Source organism: Esox lucius, chromosome 22, assembly GCF_011004845.1.
Source record: "Esox lucius isolate fEsoLuc1 chromosome 22, fEsoLuc1.pri, whole genome shotgun sequence".
Taxonomy (NCBI): domain Eukaryota; kingdom Metazoa; phylum Chordata; class Actinopteri; order Esociformes; family Esocidae; genus Esox; species Esox lucius.
This window is the reverse complement of record NC_047590.1, coordinates 19,613,483-19,628,910: the sequence shown is the minus strand read 5'-3', so window position 1 is coordinate 19,628,910 and position 15,428 is coordinate 19,613,483. Positions and strand designations below refer to the sequence as shown.

Sequence of the window (15,428 nt, the reverse complement as noted above, 5' to 3'; positions counted from 1 at the left end):
TCTCTCAGTTTTTTGCGTGTTTGCGTTGAGGTCATCATCTTTTTCCATCTTTCATGTTGACAAGCTTGCCGGGTCTGAATGCCGCCATGACTTGACAGAATACAGCAATGCTCATAGTACCGGAAAGCCTCTGTCTGTGAGTCTAGACTAAAGGTGAAATCTTTCTCTTTTTTTGCGAACACTGACATGCTGTGTGCAAAGGCACCCAATCATTTTAAACAGACAGGAGATGTTATGTTATGACTCACCTGGAGTCAGAGAAGTGGAAATGCCTCTTTCCTTACTGACAAAATCATTGCAGCCGGACCCTTCTGATTTTACTCACACCTAATTTATCTGATGCTTTCATCATATTTTTTTGTGCTGGTCTCCCATGGAAATCAAACCCAGAATCCTTCACTTGCTGTACCGACTGAGCCACACGAGAGAGATCAAAGTTGTGGCCTGGAACATGTGTGATGTGAAGGGAACACATCTCAAACCCACAAGGTTGCTCAATACACCTCCTGGAGATGAACTGCTTCTGCAGGTTTTTTGCTCCAACACTCATCTAGCACATCTGGTTCAACTAATCGGTTGCTTGTCTGGACCTTGAAGATCGGTATCCAAACCAGCCATGTTACAACAGGGTTACACTAAAGCACTGCGCCCTGATAGCCGTTTTTTTTTGGCCACCCCTGTGGTGGAAATCAATCAGGGCCTCTTGGACACTTCCTGAGGGCTGCAATCAAGATGTAAATGGCGGAAAACTCATGCCGGGTGCATGCCTGAACCTCACACCACCCCTGCACCCCTAATCCCAGACCCAAGTCTTTAAACGCACTGAGACAATAATAATTACAGGCAGTGTGCGCTATAGCAGTGCACAACTCAGCTAGCTCTCAGGGCCACTCTGCATGGAAGGAAAGCCAGCATGTTGCTAAGGGGAGGCATGGCAGAGACCAAATCAGCCACTCTAACCATCTGCTGCTAACCGATAACGAGCTGTCGCCGTGTTTAGGAGACGTGGGGGGGCATGGATGCATGGTCATAGCAGCAGAGTGTCAAACAAGCCAACACCACATGATCCACTGCGCCAGATTGGCCAAAGATAGGCAAGAGCGCCACCGAGGGTGATTTCATTGGAGACCGACTGAGCCGGTTTATGTTGGTCACAAAACCATGTTCGTTTTCGTTTTTTGCAAAGACACAGCTTCTTTCACTTTTTGAAGTTAAGAATCCTCGAGGCAGGGTGACCACAGAGCTGGTTCTCACAAAAGTTTGAGTTCATACCAAGGAGTTTTTTGAGCGCATTTGAAAAGGTTTCAGCCTCTCGTAAGACGTTTCCTTGTAAAACAGTAGCAAGATAGTTGAGTTTCCGAGACACAGTTTAAAAAGATAGAGTTTGAGTCTTTAGTTCCATTGTGAATCCCCTGCCACCCCCTCCTTGGTTGCCAACTTTCCCTCGGTACTAGTTTGTTTCCTAAGCAGAAATCAATGGAATCTCATTACAGAAAAATTATGAGAAATGGCTTATATCGGAAGGATCTCACCCACCTCTGACTTGTGCCAGCTGACTGCAGGCAGCCGTGTCTGGTGGCGGTTTGTGGGGTTAAGGGCCATTTGCCAAGCTGCCATCCTTCACCCAGACTCACGGCTAATTAGCGTCAGAGACGGATGGATGGATGGATGGCAGAGAGAACACAAGCAATTACTCTCTTTGAAAAGGGAGGCAGACAGAGAGAAAGACTTGGCCGATGCATTTATTTCCTCCAGTTTTACCATGACATCATTTCTATTTCTTTATGTCAAAATACTAAGACCTCCGTTTGAGGCATGTTGTACACGTGTGACTGACACATTTGGTTGGGATTGACGTTTTAGCATAGTATGTTTGACGAATGCGACAGCGGAATTCAGCCGCTTGATTTTGGTCTGTTTTCTGGCGGTACTCATATAAAACCAGTGACAGGGAGATTTTCCAAGTTCGGTTCCTCGAAAGTTCACACTGTGTGGTTCTCGAATTACCTTTGTCTTTTTTCCTGCAGTAGTACGTCATTCTTTAACGGCAGCTTGCGGTCTGATTTGAAAAGCTGCACAATCCGTCAAATTTAATGTAACACGAGGTTGGTGTCATCCATTGAGTAATGGGATCTCTGTGGGGTCATCAGAGCACCGCCACATGGCACTCAGTGCACGACAGACCCCGGCGTCCTACAATGCCCCATGGGCTTCTGGCCTCAGCTGCTTGGTCAGTGCAAAGAAAGCTTGGTCTTCTGTAAGCTACCATGCCTGTAGAACACATTAGCACCGCTTCGGTGATCACAACCACAAACATGTGACATTATCAGGGTCCTAACCAGACTCTGAGAGTTCAATAGGAAACTACATTTAATTTAAACCTTCTTTTCTGTGGGGAAAATGCTACGACTGTGATCTGCTTGCGCACTCACTGAACTGAGATTTGTGTGTGTGTGTGTGTGTGTGTGTGTGTGTGTGTGTTTGTATGAGGTGTAGGGGTCATTCAGAGTCCATGTAGGTACCCAGAGGAGTCAAGTACACAAATGCACACACTAATATGAACTGTTAACTATTCATAGATTGACAATAACCTGCTAAATCATGAACAGAGAAGTACACCATTTGTAGTTTCACTAAATAGTCCATTAGTAGCACACCAGCTAATGAATACATTCACCCCATCCAACTCATGGTTCCTACAAAGTTCAGTGGGAATTGAGTACTAATTCCATCTGGTACTCTCTTTTTCCTTCTCTCTGTTTCTTTCCCTGTTATTAAGTGTCTCCTCTCTTCCTCTCCTCCACTTTCTTTCATTCACTCTCCCTTTCCCCCACCCCTTTTCTTCCTCCAAACTTCCCCAAAGAACCATAGAACCCGACTTAACATGCAACGGAGCGACTCTAACCTGCGGCCCAGCTGCGGCTTCTCAGTCTCCGTGTCCCAACAGGTCCCCTAACCCGATACAGCACGCCACTCTTGACCAAGGACCCAATCGGAACGGCACCCGGGGGCTCTGGTCCGAGGTAGCGCACTAAGTAGGGAAGTAGGTCGCCATTTGGAGCGTGGCCTGCGAGAGAAATGGCACACAGCGACTCCCATTACCCCCCGCACCTCTTTGCATAATGCCTTTAACCTTCACACAAAGATGGAGCGGCTCAATATTCTCAATACCCAAATGGCCTACCTCCAGGCGTAATATCATTTATGTTCGTGTTTTTTTTTTCTCTCTTTGTTCCAGCTCGAGACCAAAGCGTTTCCGTATATTTCCGGGCCAAGCAGGTTCTGGGAAGGTTTTGGTAGCGCTTACCCTGGTCAGACCTGGTTATTTGTTGGGCGCGTGGTGTTTGTGTACGGGGGGAGTGCGTTGCGAGGGAGGAACCCGGCGGAGGGAAGTGTGCACGTGCGTGCTCCTGCCTCTGAGCTCTGAGCGTGTGGATTAACTCTAATTGAAACTGTTTGTTTGTGTGAGTAGGGGGGTGTGGAGATAAAGAGCTCTCTCTTCCGGGAGGTTGTCTGAATGTGTGCCCCCCTTCCACCCGGTTTCATGTGTGGGGTTAATCTGGTACTTCCTGTTTGCGTGCACACTTGCGCCCCGTGTAAAGGCAGTCCTGATTTAATTGTATGTCCCCCCAGAAACCTCAGGTGCCCTCTCCCGAACCCTACTGTACGTTACGCCTCCCGCTGAACCAGACTAAACGACCATTACGGTGTCCATGTGAGGACATCGCCTCTTGAAGGCGGCTCCTGTCGTGACTTAGGCTTTCCTAATACGGACACCGTACAAGTGTCTAAACCGAATATGAACCCTATGGCTTGGCCCTCTGCAGGCTCATCCGGTGATACAGACAGACAGACAGACAGAGACAGGTCATCATAATACCATTAAACCCATTGTGTCTCTCTTCTACAGATGGCTGTGAAGGGAGCTGACAACCGCCCAGCACCCCGCTATGAGGATGTGGATCGACAGTACCCAGCCAACTCCAGGTAGTCCTGTGTGTGTGTGTGTGGGGGGGGGGGTACGATGGATCTGTCCTGTTTTAAACCAGCCGTCAATACGAGTCTCCCCCCACCACACACACGCAGAGACTAATCCTCTTTAGAGCTTATAATTAAATCTAGTGTTTGCCTTGGGAGCGCCTCCTCATCCCGGGAGTAGTCCTGATCAGCTCCTGGGAGACCAGGGGGGTGGGGCTTGGGAGACGGGGGACTGATCCCAGAGGGCTCCCTCGATTATGCACGAGCACGAAGCGGTCCCTGTGCGGCGCTGTTGGCGCAGAGCACTGCGCTTTGAACCCAGACGTCACAGGTTTAATTCCAACCAAGGCAACGCATGGGAAAACATGCGCACGATACTATAAGTCGCTTTAGATAAGCAAATTATTTACGGTATAAATGATACTGTTGGATTATTGTATTGAAGTAGTTAGACACGAGGTCATGGTAAGGTACTTTGTTCATCGGCTCTGATGTGGTCGCGGTTAAGAGGGGAATAGTCCAGGGGCCGTAGTTCAGGACAAGTGTGTTCAAACAGCTGTTTACCACAACAGTAAGTGTACCGTTGATTTCCTACAGGTTCCCATGATTATATGAAAACAAGTGACACATTTTAAACACATGCTTTGGTGGTGGTATTCATACTGTTTGATCCTTCTACAATGGCCCTGACATATGTAGTGTCGCTCTGCAATTCAACTCGCTGTACCGTTCGAACTGACTGCTTGTTTGTTTAATTCTTTGGAGTTGCCACGGCTATTGGGCAGGCAGCCAGGCACTGTTGACAGCCATGGCGATGTCCACGGTCTGGAATTGAAGGTATCATCTGGCACGTCTACAAATCTGATTCACACAGTGGCTGCACGTGTAACCTCATTTTGCATAAAGAGGAATTGCAGTGATATTAACCCTGATTAATTTTTAATATCCTTTACAAAAACTGAAACAATTATTTAAATGTCAGAGGCAACTTTAACACCATTCTGTTGCAAACTCCCACATCGCAAACCAATTCTGGGATTTCTCTTTACCCCTGTTCCACACACACACACACACACACACATACACATACACACACCCCACGGTGTTAAAACCCCCCTTCCGAAGCAAAACAAACACACACACATCCGAGGAGATCAACACCTGGTAGATAGGTGGAGTCGGGTGGGCCCGGGGAAAGGTCCAGGGAACGTTGTGGAGTGGGGGGGAGCAGTCGTTTCACGGCTCATTGCTCCTGGCTGACACGACAGACGCCAGGGAGCGACACTGCCAGAAGAGAGATACTAAACTCAAACAGGGCATACACTGACTGGACCGCGTTAGCCCGCCCAACTATACCAGCCCTGCCTGAGGTCGCGGTACACTAACACTAGTCTCTATTTCAATATCTAAATATAGTATACGTGCTGACACTAGTGTCTATATAAGTGTGTGTGTACACTGATCAGTCATAACATTATGACCATCTGCCTAATATTGTGTAGATTCCCTTTTGCCGCCAAAACAGCCCTGACCCATCTAGTCATGGACTCCACTAGACCTCTGAAGGTGTGCTGTGGTATCTGGCACCAATACGTTAGCAGCAGATAATTACTTACATCCGGTAAGTTTGGAGGTGGGGCCTCTTTGGATCGGACCTGTTTGTCAAGCACATCCCACAGATGCTTGATTGAATGGAGATCTGGGGAATTTGGATGCCAAGTTGACACTTTGAACTCGTTGTTGTTCCTCAAATCATTCCTGAACCATTTTTGCTTTGTGGCAGGGCACATTATCTTGCAGAAAGAGGCCAGTGCCACCAGGGAATACCGTTGCCATGAAAGAGATTACATGGTCTGCAACAATGCTTAGGCACGTGGTATGTGTGAAAGTAACATCCACATGAATGACAGGACCCAAGGTTTCCCAGCAGAACATCGCCCAAAACATCACACTGTCTCCGCTGGCTCTTCCCATAGTGCATCCTGGTGCCATGTGTTCTCCAGGTAATCGACGCACACGCATCCGGCCATCCATGTGATTCATCAGACCAGGCCACCTTCTTCTATTGGTCCGCGATCCAGTTCAGATGCTCACATGCCCATTATAGGCGCTTTCGGCAGTGGACTGGGGTCACCATGGGCACCCATGCAGCCCCATATCTGACTCCTTTCTATCAGTACTTTTTCAACAATTTGAGCTAATATAGCTAATCTGTTGGATCTGACCACACAGGCCAGCCTTCACTCTCCACAGGCTTCTATGAGCCTTGTCCGCCCATGACCATGTCACCGGTTCACCACTTTTCCTTCCTTGGACCACTTTTAATAGGTACTGACCACTGCAGACCGGGAACACCAAAACATTTGGAGATGCTCTGGCCCAGTCGTCTAGACATCACAATTTGTCCCTTGTCTAAGTCACTCAGATCCTTACGCTTGACCATTTTTCCTGATTCTAACACATCAACTTTGAAGACAGAATGTTCAATTGCTGCCTAACATAACCCACCCACTGACAGGTGCCATGATAATGAGATTATCAGTGTTATTCATTTCACTTGTCAGTGGTCATAATGTAATGGCTGATCTGTGTGTGTGTGTGTGTTTATATATAATTGGCAACACCAATACTATTTTGTCCGGCAATATGTTCAAATAAACCAACCTCTGGAGCCGGGGACTTAACTCTCCATCCATCATCCTTGACCTCAATGCCCTCCTGTCAGATGACTGACTACCCGTAAAGAACAGCTAATCCCTTTGAAAACAGGATACTGTATGTAAGTATTGGTATGAGTCTGAAACATCTATTCTAGTGTCCACTTCTGTAGGGCACTTGTTCTAACTGTTCATGTTGCTCATCTAGATACTGCTTAATGACCCAGGCTGTTGCTGTCCAACTGGTTGCTTTGTTGTGGTCTCGACCTCTTTAACGATGGACTCTAAGCCAACTGACATTTACATTTTCTCTGGAGGATGTGACTTTTTGCACCCTCTAACCACTCTGTTTGCATGCTCTGTAATGAAAGGCTAACAGAGGTATTTTTGACCTGCTGATCATCAGAACGTTTGAATTAGCGTCAAAACCGTGAATTGCATAAGTACTATATTCACAATCTGTCATAATTTAGGTCATTATTGTGGAATCAAAACAGTGTGGTTAGTCATTTAAAAAGAAATACTAATCACTTTTATTCCACACAGTGAGTTCATGTAACTTATTCTATGATTATATCCAAAATGGACTTTTGAACTTACAAAGGGGTGAATTTTCTTTTCCTCCTTTTTTCATTAATTGTTAAAAATGTGTATAAATTGTAAACATACGGTTAAATGAACTGTCAAGAGGGAAATGTCAGAGCTGATTCCTTAACACCTCTTCCGAATTTAGTTTGAGGCGACAAGTCCCATAAGCCTTTGCTCCGCTTTCACGTAGTGACAGGGCAGTAAACCGCTGATGGCGATCAGCACGTCTTCGGCGCCAAAACAAAGAGAAGAAAGTGCCGCATGCGCCACCTCAGAATGATTCATTCCGAATCTCGTATGTTTGCTCCCTTGTTTTTGAAGTTCACTCGAGGATGAAACGCGAACCCCGTACCTCAGAATCCCTGCGTCTCCCTGAAGCATCCACAGCGAGACGGGGGAAATGTATTCCTGGAATTTGACGGGGGAGAAAAAGAAGACAAGGGGAAGGAGCTGAACTTTGCGCAAGATCCCTCCCGGGGCCCCGACTCATTGAAAGCCATTTCCTCTTTAAATAAGTGTCTCTGCCATGTGGCTGTGCTGAATCAGAGCACACTTGGCATGTCTTTTGTGAGGTAGGCGAGTAGCAGACAATGGCTGGGGCTGTGGAGCGGGGTCAGGGCCACAGGGGGGTTGCCCCACCCCAAGTAGGAATCAGCTGGTCCTTGGTCTGGGATTTTGGCAAAGAGAGGGAGGTTTAAACGACGAACACACGCACTCTGCCACATGCGGCGCACATTAAGATAATTACCGATCACCGACAACACCCGCACGGACCGGGAGGGAGCATTGGGTCCTGAACATTTCCCCAGATCTGGGCAGAACATGGTAAGATGAGGTTTGACCTTTCACTGAGACGTCATTACTACGTTTTTATTGCAGCGCTTTGCTGTTTCGCTGCTGAGTAAATCCAGGCCACTAACCCGGTTTATGATGAAGCTGAGGGTCGGTAACGAAATCACTGTTTTGGAAATTCAACTCGTTTAGCCGTTAGGGTTTTCATATGGGTGGATGGAGCATGTTTTTTTGCTGCCTGGCTTTCATATGGGTGGATGGAGCATGTTTTTTTGCTGCCTGGCTTTCATATGGGTGGATGGAGCATGTCTTTTTGCTGCCTGGCTTTCATATGGGTGGATGGAGCATGTTTTTTTTGCTGCCTGGCTTTCATATGGGTGGATGGAGCATGTTTTTTTGCTGCCTGGCTTTCATATGGGTGGATGGAGCATGTCTTTTTGCTGCCTGGCTTTCATATGGGTGGATGGAGCATGTTTTTTTGCTGCCTGGCTTTCATATGGGTGGATGGAGCATGTCTTTTTGCTGCCTGGCTTTCAGTGTCCCTGTCTCTCTCACCGTCTTTCTCTTACTCTTTCTCTATTTCAGTCGCTTTTTCATCTCTGTCCATTTTTGTCTGACTCTGCTTCCCCCTTTCTCTCTCCCTCTTTCAATCCTCTTTATTTAGTTTTCTCTCTCACTTTCACTTTCCCACAGTGGCTGAGGCAAGCACAGGCTTTTGTGGAAAATTAAATCATGACTTCATAAATAAAACAAAGAATAAACCCACTGAGAGAGAGAGAACAGGGCAGGGCGCAACACAAAGGCCTTCCGCGCTGACCGCAGACAACCTGCGTATAGAGTGGCGAAGTGGACAGAAAGGTCCAGTGACGGCTGACAACAGATTGAGAGTAATTACATTCAGAATGTTCCATGTTTCCTTCTCAGACGGTCACTTGGATCGGGATCGTGTCAAGCCCCCGATGGGATACCCTGCCCCAAAGTGTTGTTGACGCCGTGGGTGGAGCCCGTCTTCACAGAGTAAACGGGAGTGGTGTCAAACACGGGGTGGGTTTTGTGACGGTGTGTTCCCGCTGGTGTTTCTATGAGAAAAACACTGAGGACGGGGCTATCTAGGCTGGTTTGATTAACACGGCTAACCTCGCTCTCCAGAAGGCTAATGGTTTTCCCTTCAGTGTGAAGCAAGCCCGGTCTGGCCTCTGTCTCCAGCACTCAGACTGCTGCCTGTGTCCTCCGTTGCACGTCCACGAGCGTGGTGGAAAACACCCGCCGGTCTTGGCGTGCGTTTGCCCTTGTATGTGTGCTATCATCTTATACTCCATAGCAGAAATAAAAGTAATCTCACACACACACACACACACACACACACACAGATTGTCAGTTACACACACACACAGATTGTCAGTTACACACACACACATACAGTCAGTCACACACACACACACACACACAGATTGTCAGTTACACACACACACACACACACACACAGAATGTCAGTTACACACACACACACACACATACAGTCAGTCTCACACACACACACACACACACACACACAGATTGTCAGTTACTGTTATGGATAGAGAAATTCCGCCAAGGGCCTCCATGGCAGCTAGCTGCCAGCTGTGTTCCCTCCAACTGATGGGGGTATCGCGGGTCGGATAGAAAACACGAGGCTTAATTTCCTTCCGTTTCCTTGGGCAGGTGCAAATAGTCCCCACTCACTCACCAAGGCTGAATTCCTCCTCTCCGCAAGGCGGAGACTATTCCTGAATGTCATTCCACACACGCTCCCCAACACCAGATCCCTCCGTCCCCGCCAGATATCAATGTCTGTTTGCAAGGTGAAGGCTCCGCCCCAAAATAGGGTGCCCCTGGAGGCACGGACCCACAGTGAAGTCAGGTGGCGGGGGTCCGATTCGTTATGCGGTGTTAGCACCAGGCAGGATCACACCTCCTCCGTCGGGTCAGATTGCATACATAGGAGCCCAGATAGCCTAGCAGCACCCCCTCAACGCCACTAAGAGAAGCATTGACATAATGTACATGCAGGCAGGCACATTCCACTATGATCGAGAAACGCTAGCCGGTTCGCCAGAACTGGGACGCTTTCCTGGGAGGTAGGCATGGAGGTGTCAAGCACTACCATCAGCAGACGACTTCACCAGTCAAACTACAGCCATGACCCTAAACCATTGCCCTTAGCATGTAGAGAGCTTCTCAGGACCAAAACGTGGAACAATTTGGACTGAAAAAGCTCATCTCCACATTGAAATCCTGGTTATGTCAAAATGACCAAAAAACTAACAATTGAAGATGGCTCCAGTAGAGGCCTGGCAGAGCATTGGCAGGGATGTTATCCAGCATCTGGTGGGGGCACACCAACATCCAGCTCATCTTCCATCTTCCACAGCTGCAAACATTCATAATGTTTACGCACTGTTGGCTGGACATGGAATGTTCCCTCTGAGCCCTCTCTATCTCTCTCTATATCTCTATCTCTCTCTATCTCTCTCTCTCACTTCTAGTGTGTCCGGCCATGCATCTGTTAACTGTGCAACATAATGAGATGCTCGTGTGTGTGTGTGTTTGAGCGCCCCTTGGGAGATCTGGTAGAACAACAGGGAGGCATTGGAGCAGTAGTCTAGGCTGCCAGATACCTACAGCATATGGTTTCTGTCGCATCTACCACCCAAGCACCAACGAGCTGGTGGTCCTTTGGCGTTTAGCCCCGGACAGGGCTCTCAGAGGTCCCTGTGATATCGCTAATTGCCCAGAAAAACTGTGATAAGGAGCAGGGCCATCGTCCTGGGCCCCCACACACACAGGACATTGATATTATTAGGATCAGTGGGCCCCGCCATGAGTCATACCCACCTTTTACTGCGTTAGCCAGGGCCCTGATAATGGGAAGAAGTCGAGGCCCATGCAAAAGTGAAGGAGAGGAAGATTAAGCCCAGAGGTTTAGTAGAGTTTAGCGGCGAGGCCAGCTGGGGGTGTTGAGGGAGGGGGGAGCACCTGAGCCTCCGCCGAGCCTCAAGGCCACCCAAAATAGGCCCCTACCGCCACATCCCTCCACCCCTCCTGCAACCCACTAGCCTAAACATCTCCCCATCAGCTTACATAGGCCAAATCCCCCTATCACAGCAGCCCATCTATTCATCTTTCCATCCGGAGACGGCTGGATGGCTGATTTGACAACTAGATGGGTACAGATAAGTGGATATTTGATTGTCTTTTAGAAGTGGATGCAGAGTGGATTATAACTGCTGGGTTGGGAGTTGTTGTAATGCTTCCTTAGGGAAGTCTGTGTGTGTATGTGTTTGGAGAGACAGCTGAAGATTAGCTATTATGCATGTACTTTGAATGGGAAACGTGATCTCTCTGGCCAGAAATGACTGCAGGACTTGACCGAGTGCGAGGAGGAGAGGCGTGTTCGTTAGTCATACGCAGCACATCGGTTTCGCCGACACACAAAAGGACAGGGAAGTGACCCGACCTGGCAGCCCTCCGCTGTCCGCTTCATCCGTTTTCGTCAGGGGTCCTGGCCAGTCAAGCCAGAGCCAAGGAGTATGTGGGGGGGGGGGGGGGGGTGAAAGGCAATCCGTCCTGCCTCCGAGCAGGCCTGCACGTCTCCTCACCCTGGGAGCTTAGCCCCCTAATCACCCCGTAGTCCCCCGGAGGGAATCCGAGACACCCAGCTGGCTGTAGACTGCTTGCTTCCCGTTCCCCTGTTACACACACACACACACACACACACACACTCAAAATCACACCCTTCTAACCCGCTGTTCCAAACAAGTTCTCCGGCAGGCGAACAGTACCAGTCAATCATGAGAGAAACATTCCTCCCCCTGTACTCTGGCCCCTTAGTAACCGGCTATCTTTCCCACAAAGACCCAGACCGTGCTCACCACATGATTCCACCTCCAAATGGTTAAGGAAACAGCTGCGCTCTACTGCACTCAGAACTCTGCTCATCTCCCTGCAGCTAGACAGATGCATGCGCTGGAACAGTCCATTCCTATAACAACTGTAGATCCATGTAAAGTATATTATATAGTCACTGCAAATGTTCCATCGTCGTATACCTTCACCACCCATTGTATGTAATTGTGGATTCTGTGTGTTGTCTACCCCCAGCAACGCCCTTCTGTGTGTTGTCTACCCCCAGCAACGCCCTTCTCTGTGTGCCGTCTACCCCCAGCAACGCCCTTCTCTGTGTGTTGTCTACCCCCAGCAACGCCCTTCTCTGTGTGTTGTCTACCCCCAACAACGCACTTCTCTGTGTGTTGTCTACCACCAGCAACGCCCTTCTCTGTGTGTTGTCTACCCCCAGCAACGCCCTTCTGTGTGTTGTCTACCCCCAGCAACGCCCTTCTCTGTGTGTCGTCTACCCCCAGCAACGCCCTTCTCTGTGTGTTGTCTACCCCCAGCAACGCCCTTCTCTGTGTGTTGTCTACCCCCAACAACGCACTTCTCTGTGTGTTGTCTACCACCAGCAACGCCCTTCTCTGTGTGTTGTCTACCCCCAGCAACGCCCTTCTCTGTGTGTTGTCTACCACCAGCAACGCCCTTCTCTGTGTGTTGTCTACCCCCAGCAACGCCCTTCTGTGTGTTGTCTACCCCCAGCAACGCCCTTCTGTGTGTTGTCTACCCCCAGCAACGCCCTTCTGTGTGTTGTCTACCCCCAGCAACGCCCTTCTGTGTGTTGTCTACCACCAGCAACGCCCTTCTCTGTGTGTTGTCTACCACCAGCAACGCCCTTCTCTGTGTGTTGTCTACCACCAGCAACGCCCTTCTCTGTGTGTTGTCTACCACCAGCAACGCCCTTCTCTGTGTGTTGTCTACCCCCAGCAACGCCCTTCTCTGTGTGTTGTCTACCCCCAGCAACGCCCTTCTCTGTGTGTTGTCTACCCCCAGCAACGCCCTTCTCTGTGTGTTGTCTACCCCCAGCAACGCCCTTCTCTGTGTTGTCTACCCCCAACAACGCACTTCTCTGTGTGTTGTCTACCACCAGCAACGCCCTTCTCTGTGTGTTGTCTACCCCCAGCAACGCCCTTCTCTGTGTGTTGTCTACCACCAGCAACGCCCTTCTCTGTGTGTTGTCTACCCCCAGCAACGCCCTTTTCTGTGTGTTGTGTACCACCAGCAACGCCCTTCTCTGTGTGTTGTCTACCACCAGCAACGCCCTTCTCTGTGTGTTGTCTACCACCAGCAACGCCCTTCTCTGTGTGTTGTCTACCACCAGCAATGTCCTTCTCTGTGTGTTGTCTACCCCCAGCAACGCCCTTCTCTGTGTGTTGTCTACCACCAGCAGCGCCCTTCTGTTAATGTTTGCGTCTGCTAAATGAGCAAAATTAAAATATATTATACATATACACAAAGTAACATGCTGTGTGTGTACACTCTTTCAAATGTTTGAAACATTTGAGAGAGTCTTTCAGAAATGTGCCAAATGAGACCTAGACCAACTGACAATGCCGGTCTCCTTATGCTGAGAGACCCACAGCTTCACTTACAGCTTAACCATTCTATTCTAAATCCAAACTCTAGGTTTCCATTAAAGGAAGGTAAAGGAACAGAGGCTTTTGTATAACAATATATACCAATTTATTTGAGAATAATCAAGGCAACACAGAAAGGTTTGTGTTAGTTAAAATGCACTGAAGGGATGGTAATTGCAATTACAGTATGGAAACGGGCCAGACACTGCGCGCACACACACACACGTTAATTAAAAGGAAAAGTTCAGATGTATGCAGCCAGAAGACCACATTCAGACCAAGTGACAGGTTACCCTCCCTGCTGTGTCTCTTATCTAATATGTTTTCATCGTGTGTGTTTCTGTCTCTCGCAGGAGGCCTGATCCAAACAACTACTCCACCCTGTCTAGGCCGGGACCTGGTTACCTGGGCCAGGACAACTACTACCCCAGAGAGGGCCAGCATTTGCCCCGCACTGCCAAGGCGCCCCAAGAGGACCCTCGGTACCCGCCCTTGCCCCACCAAAACCGGGCCGCCAGGCGTGAAGATGTGCCCCCCTCTCCCAAGCCGGGCACCCACGCAATCCGCTATGAGACATTGGGCAGGGGCGCGTACCGTGACGCCAGCCCTGGCCGCTTCGTCGACCCCGAGCACTATGGCGGCGACTATCGGGACGGGAGGCCGCGGGACCAACGCCAGAGAAACGGCGTGATAGGAGCGGTGTAGGCAGAAAGTAGTCAGTACTTTGACTACGCTTATAGAATTCTAGAAACCGGCCGAAAAATCACAGATTTTCCAGAAATCTCAATTGTAATATTCCAGAATATTGATGTTATTTGGGATTTTCTCCAGGATCCACTGTCTGAAAAAGCCCTTTCCCCTACATTGTTTGGTGTCTGCAGATCTTAAGTGATATGTTTCCAACTACACAGCGTTTATAAGTGTGTTTCTCTGCATGTATGGAGATGTAAATATAAATGTTAAAATTATAGAGCTCACAAATGACCGGAAGTAGATGTATAATGTACATAGTGACTTAAATGTATACCAGCGGTTGCTGGCTTGAACAAACTATCTCAAACCAGCTTAAGAAATGGATAATGAAGAGACTCCCCCAGATGCTGCTCCCGTTCAGCCAAACACTGAGGCCAGGGATAGTGAAGTAAAGGTCCGCACCCAAATGACACCCTGTTCTCCTTATAGTGCACGATTGCGCTCCGGTCGGCAGTAGTGAACCACGTAGGAAATAGGATGCCAGTTGGGATGTGGGCTGACATGACGAAGACAAAAAGCAACTCTGAGGAATTTACGCTAGCCAGGAAGCTGATCCGGAGAAACTAGTTCAGAGAGCAGAGAAACAGGAAGTGAGGAACCGGAAATGAAGTCCACATCAAAGAGCCATTCTGTCACGTCGCTTCCGTCCGCCTTTCAGATGTGTTTTTTGACATTTTTTTTGTGCTTTCTCTTTTGTTTTGGTTGTGGTTCAAGTAATTGTTCCAGTAGTTGTTTGCCTTTAACCACATTCTACCTTCCATATTGTTTTTTTTGAAGTACAGCGAACAATGAGTGTGGTGTTTGATTCATTTCAGTTTATGATAAAGACCTTGTTGAACCAATGAAGGGGCTCCTATTATATTCTTGACGTGGTCCCCTTCCTATATAGCACCGTATTTCCTCTAAACTGCACAACATTCAACCACCAGGAACCCTAGGGACTTTGTAGTTCACGAAAAGAGGAATGGAAGATACTTTTTTTGTCATAGATATTAATTTCCTCTTGTGACAGTGAAGTATCACCATGGTGACCAAATCGTGATGTAAATGACAATACATTTTAACCTATGTTAATATATGCATGTTTTTATATAGTAAGTTTTGCATTAAATATATGTTTGAAATGATCATATATGCAAAGACGAGTTAATTTATT

At 48.4% G+C, this 15,428-nt stretch overlaps 1 protein-coding gene across 4 annotated transcripts in view; it reads left to right on the top strand.

Moving 5' to 3' along the window:
- LOC109614608 (partitioning defective 3 homolog B) overlaps nucleotides 1-14,943 on the top strand; it is a 138,104-nt gene extending 123,161 nt beyond the window's left edge. For all 4 annotated transcript variants that reach the window (XM_029116575.2, XM_029116574.2, XM_029116577.2 and 1 more), the window contains 2 exons: nucleotides 3,911-3,987; nucleotides 13,873-14,943. In XM_029116575.2, the coding sequence (XP_028972408.2) occupies nucleotides 3,911-3,987; nucleotides 13,873-14,224 (429 nt within the window). In that variant the 3' untranslated portion in view covers nucleotides 14,225-14,943. The remainder of the gene's footprint in view (nucleotides 1-3,910; nucleotides 3,988-13,872) is intronic.
- Nucleotides 14,944-15,428: the final 485 nt, after the last annotated feature.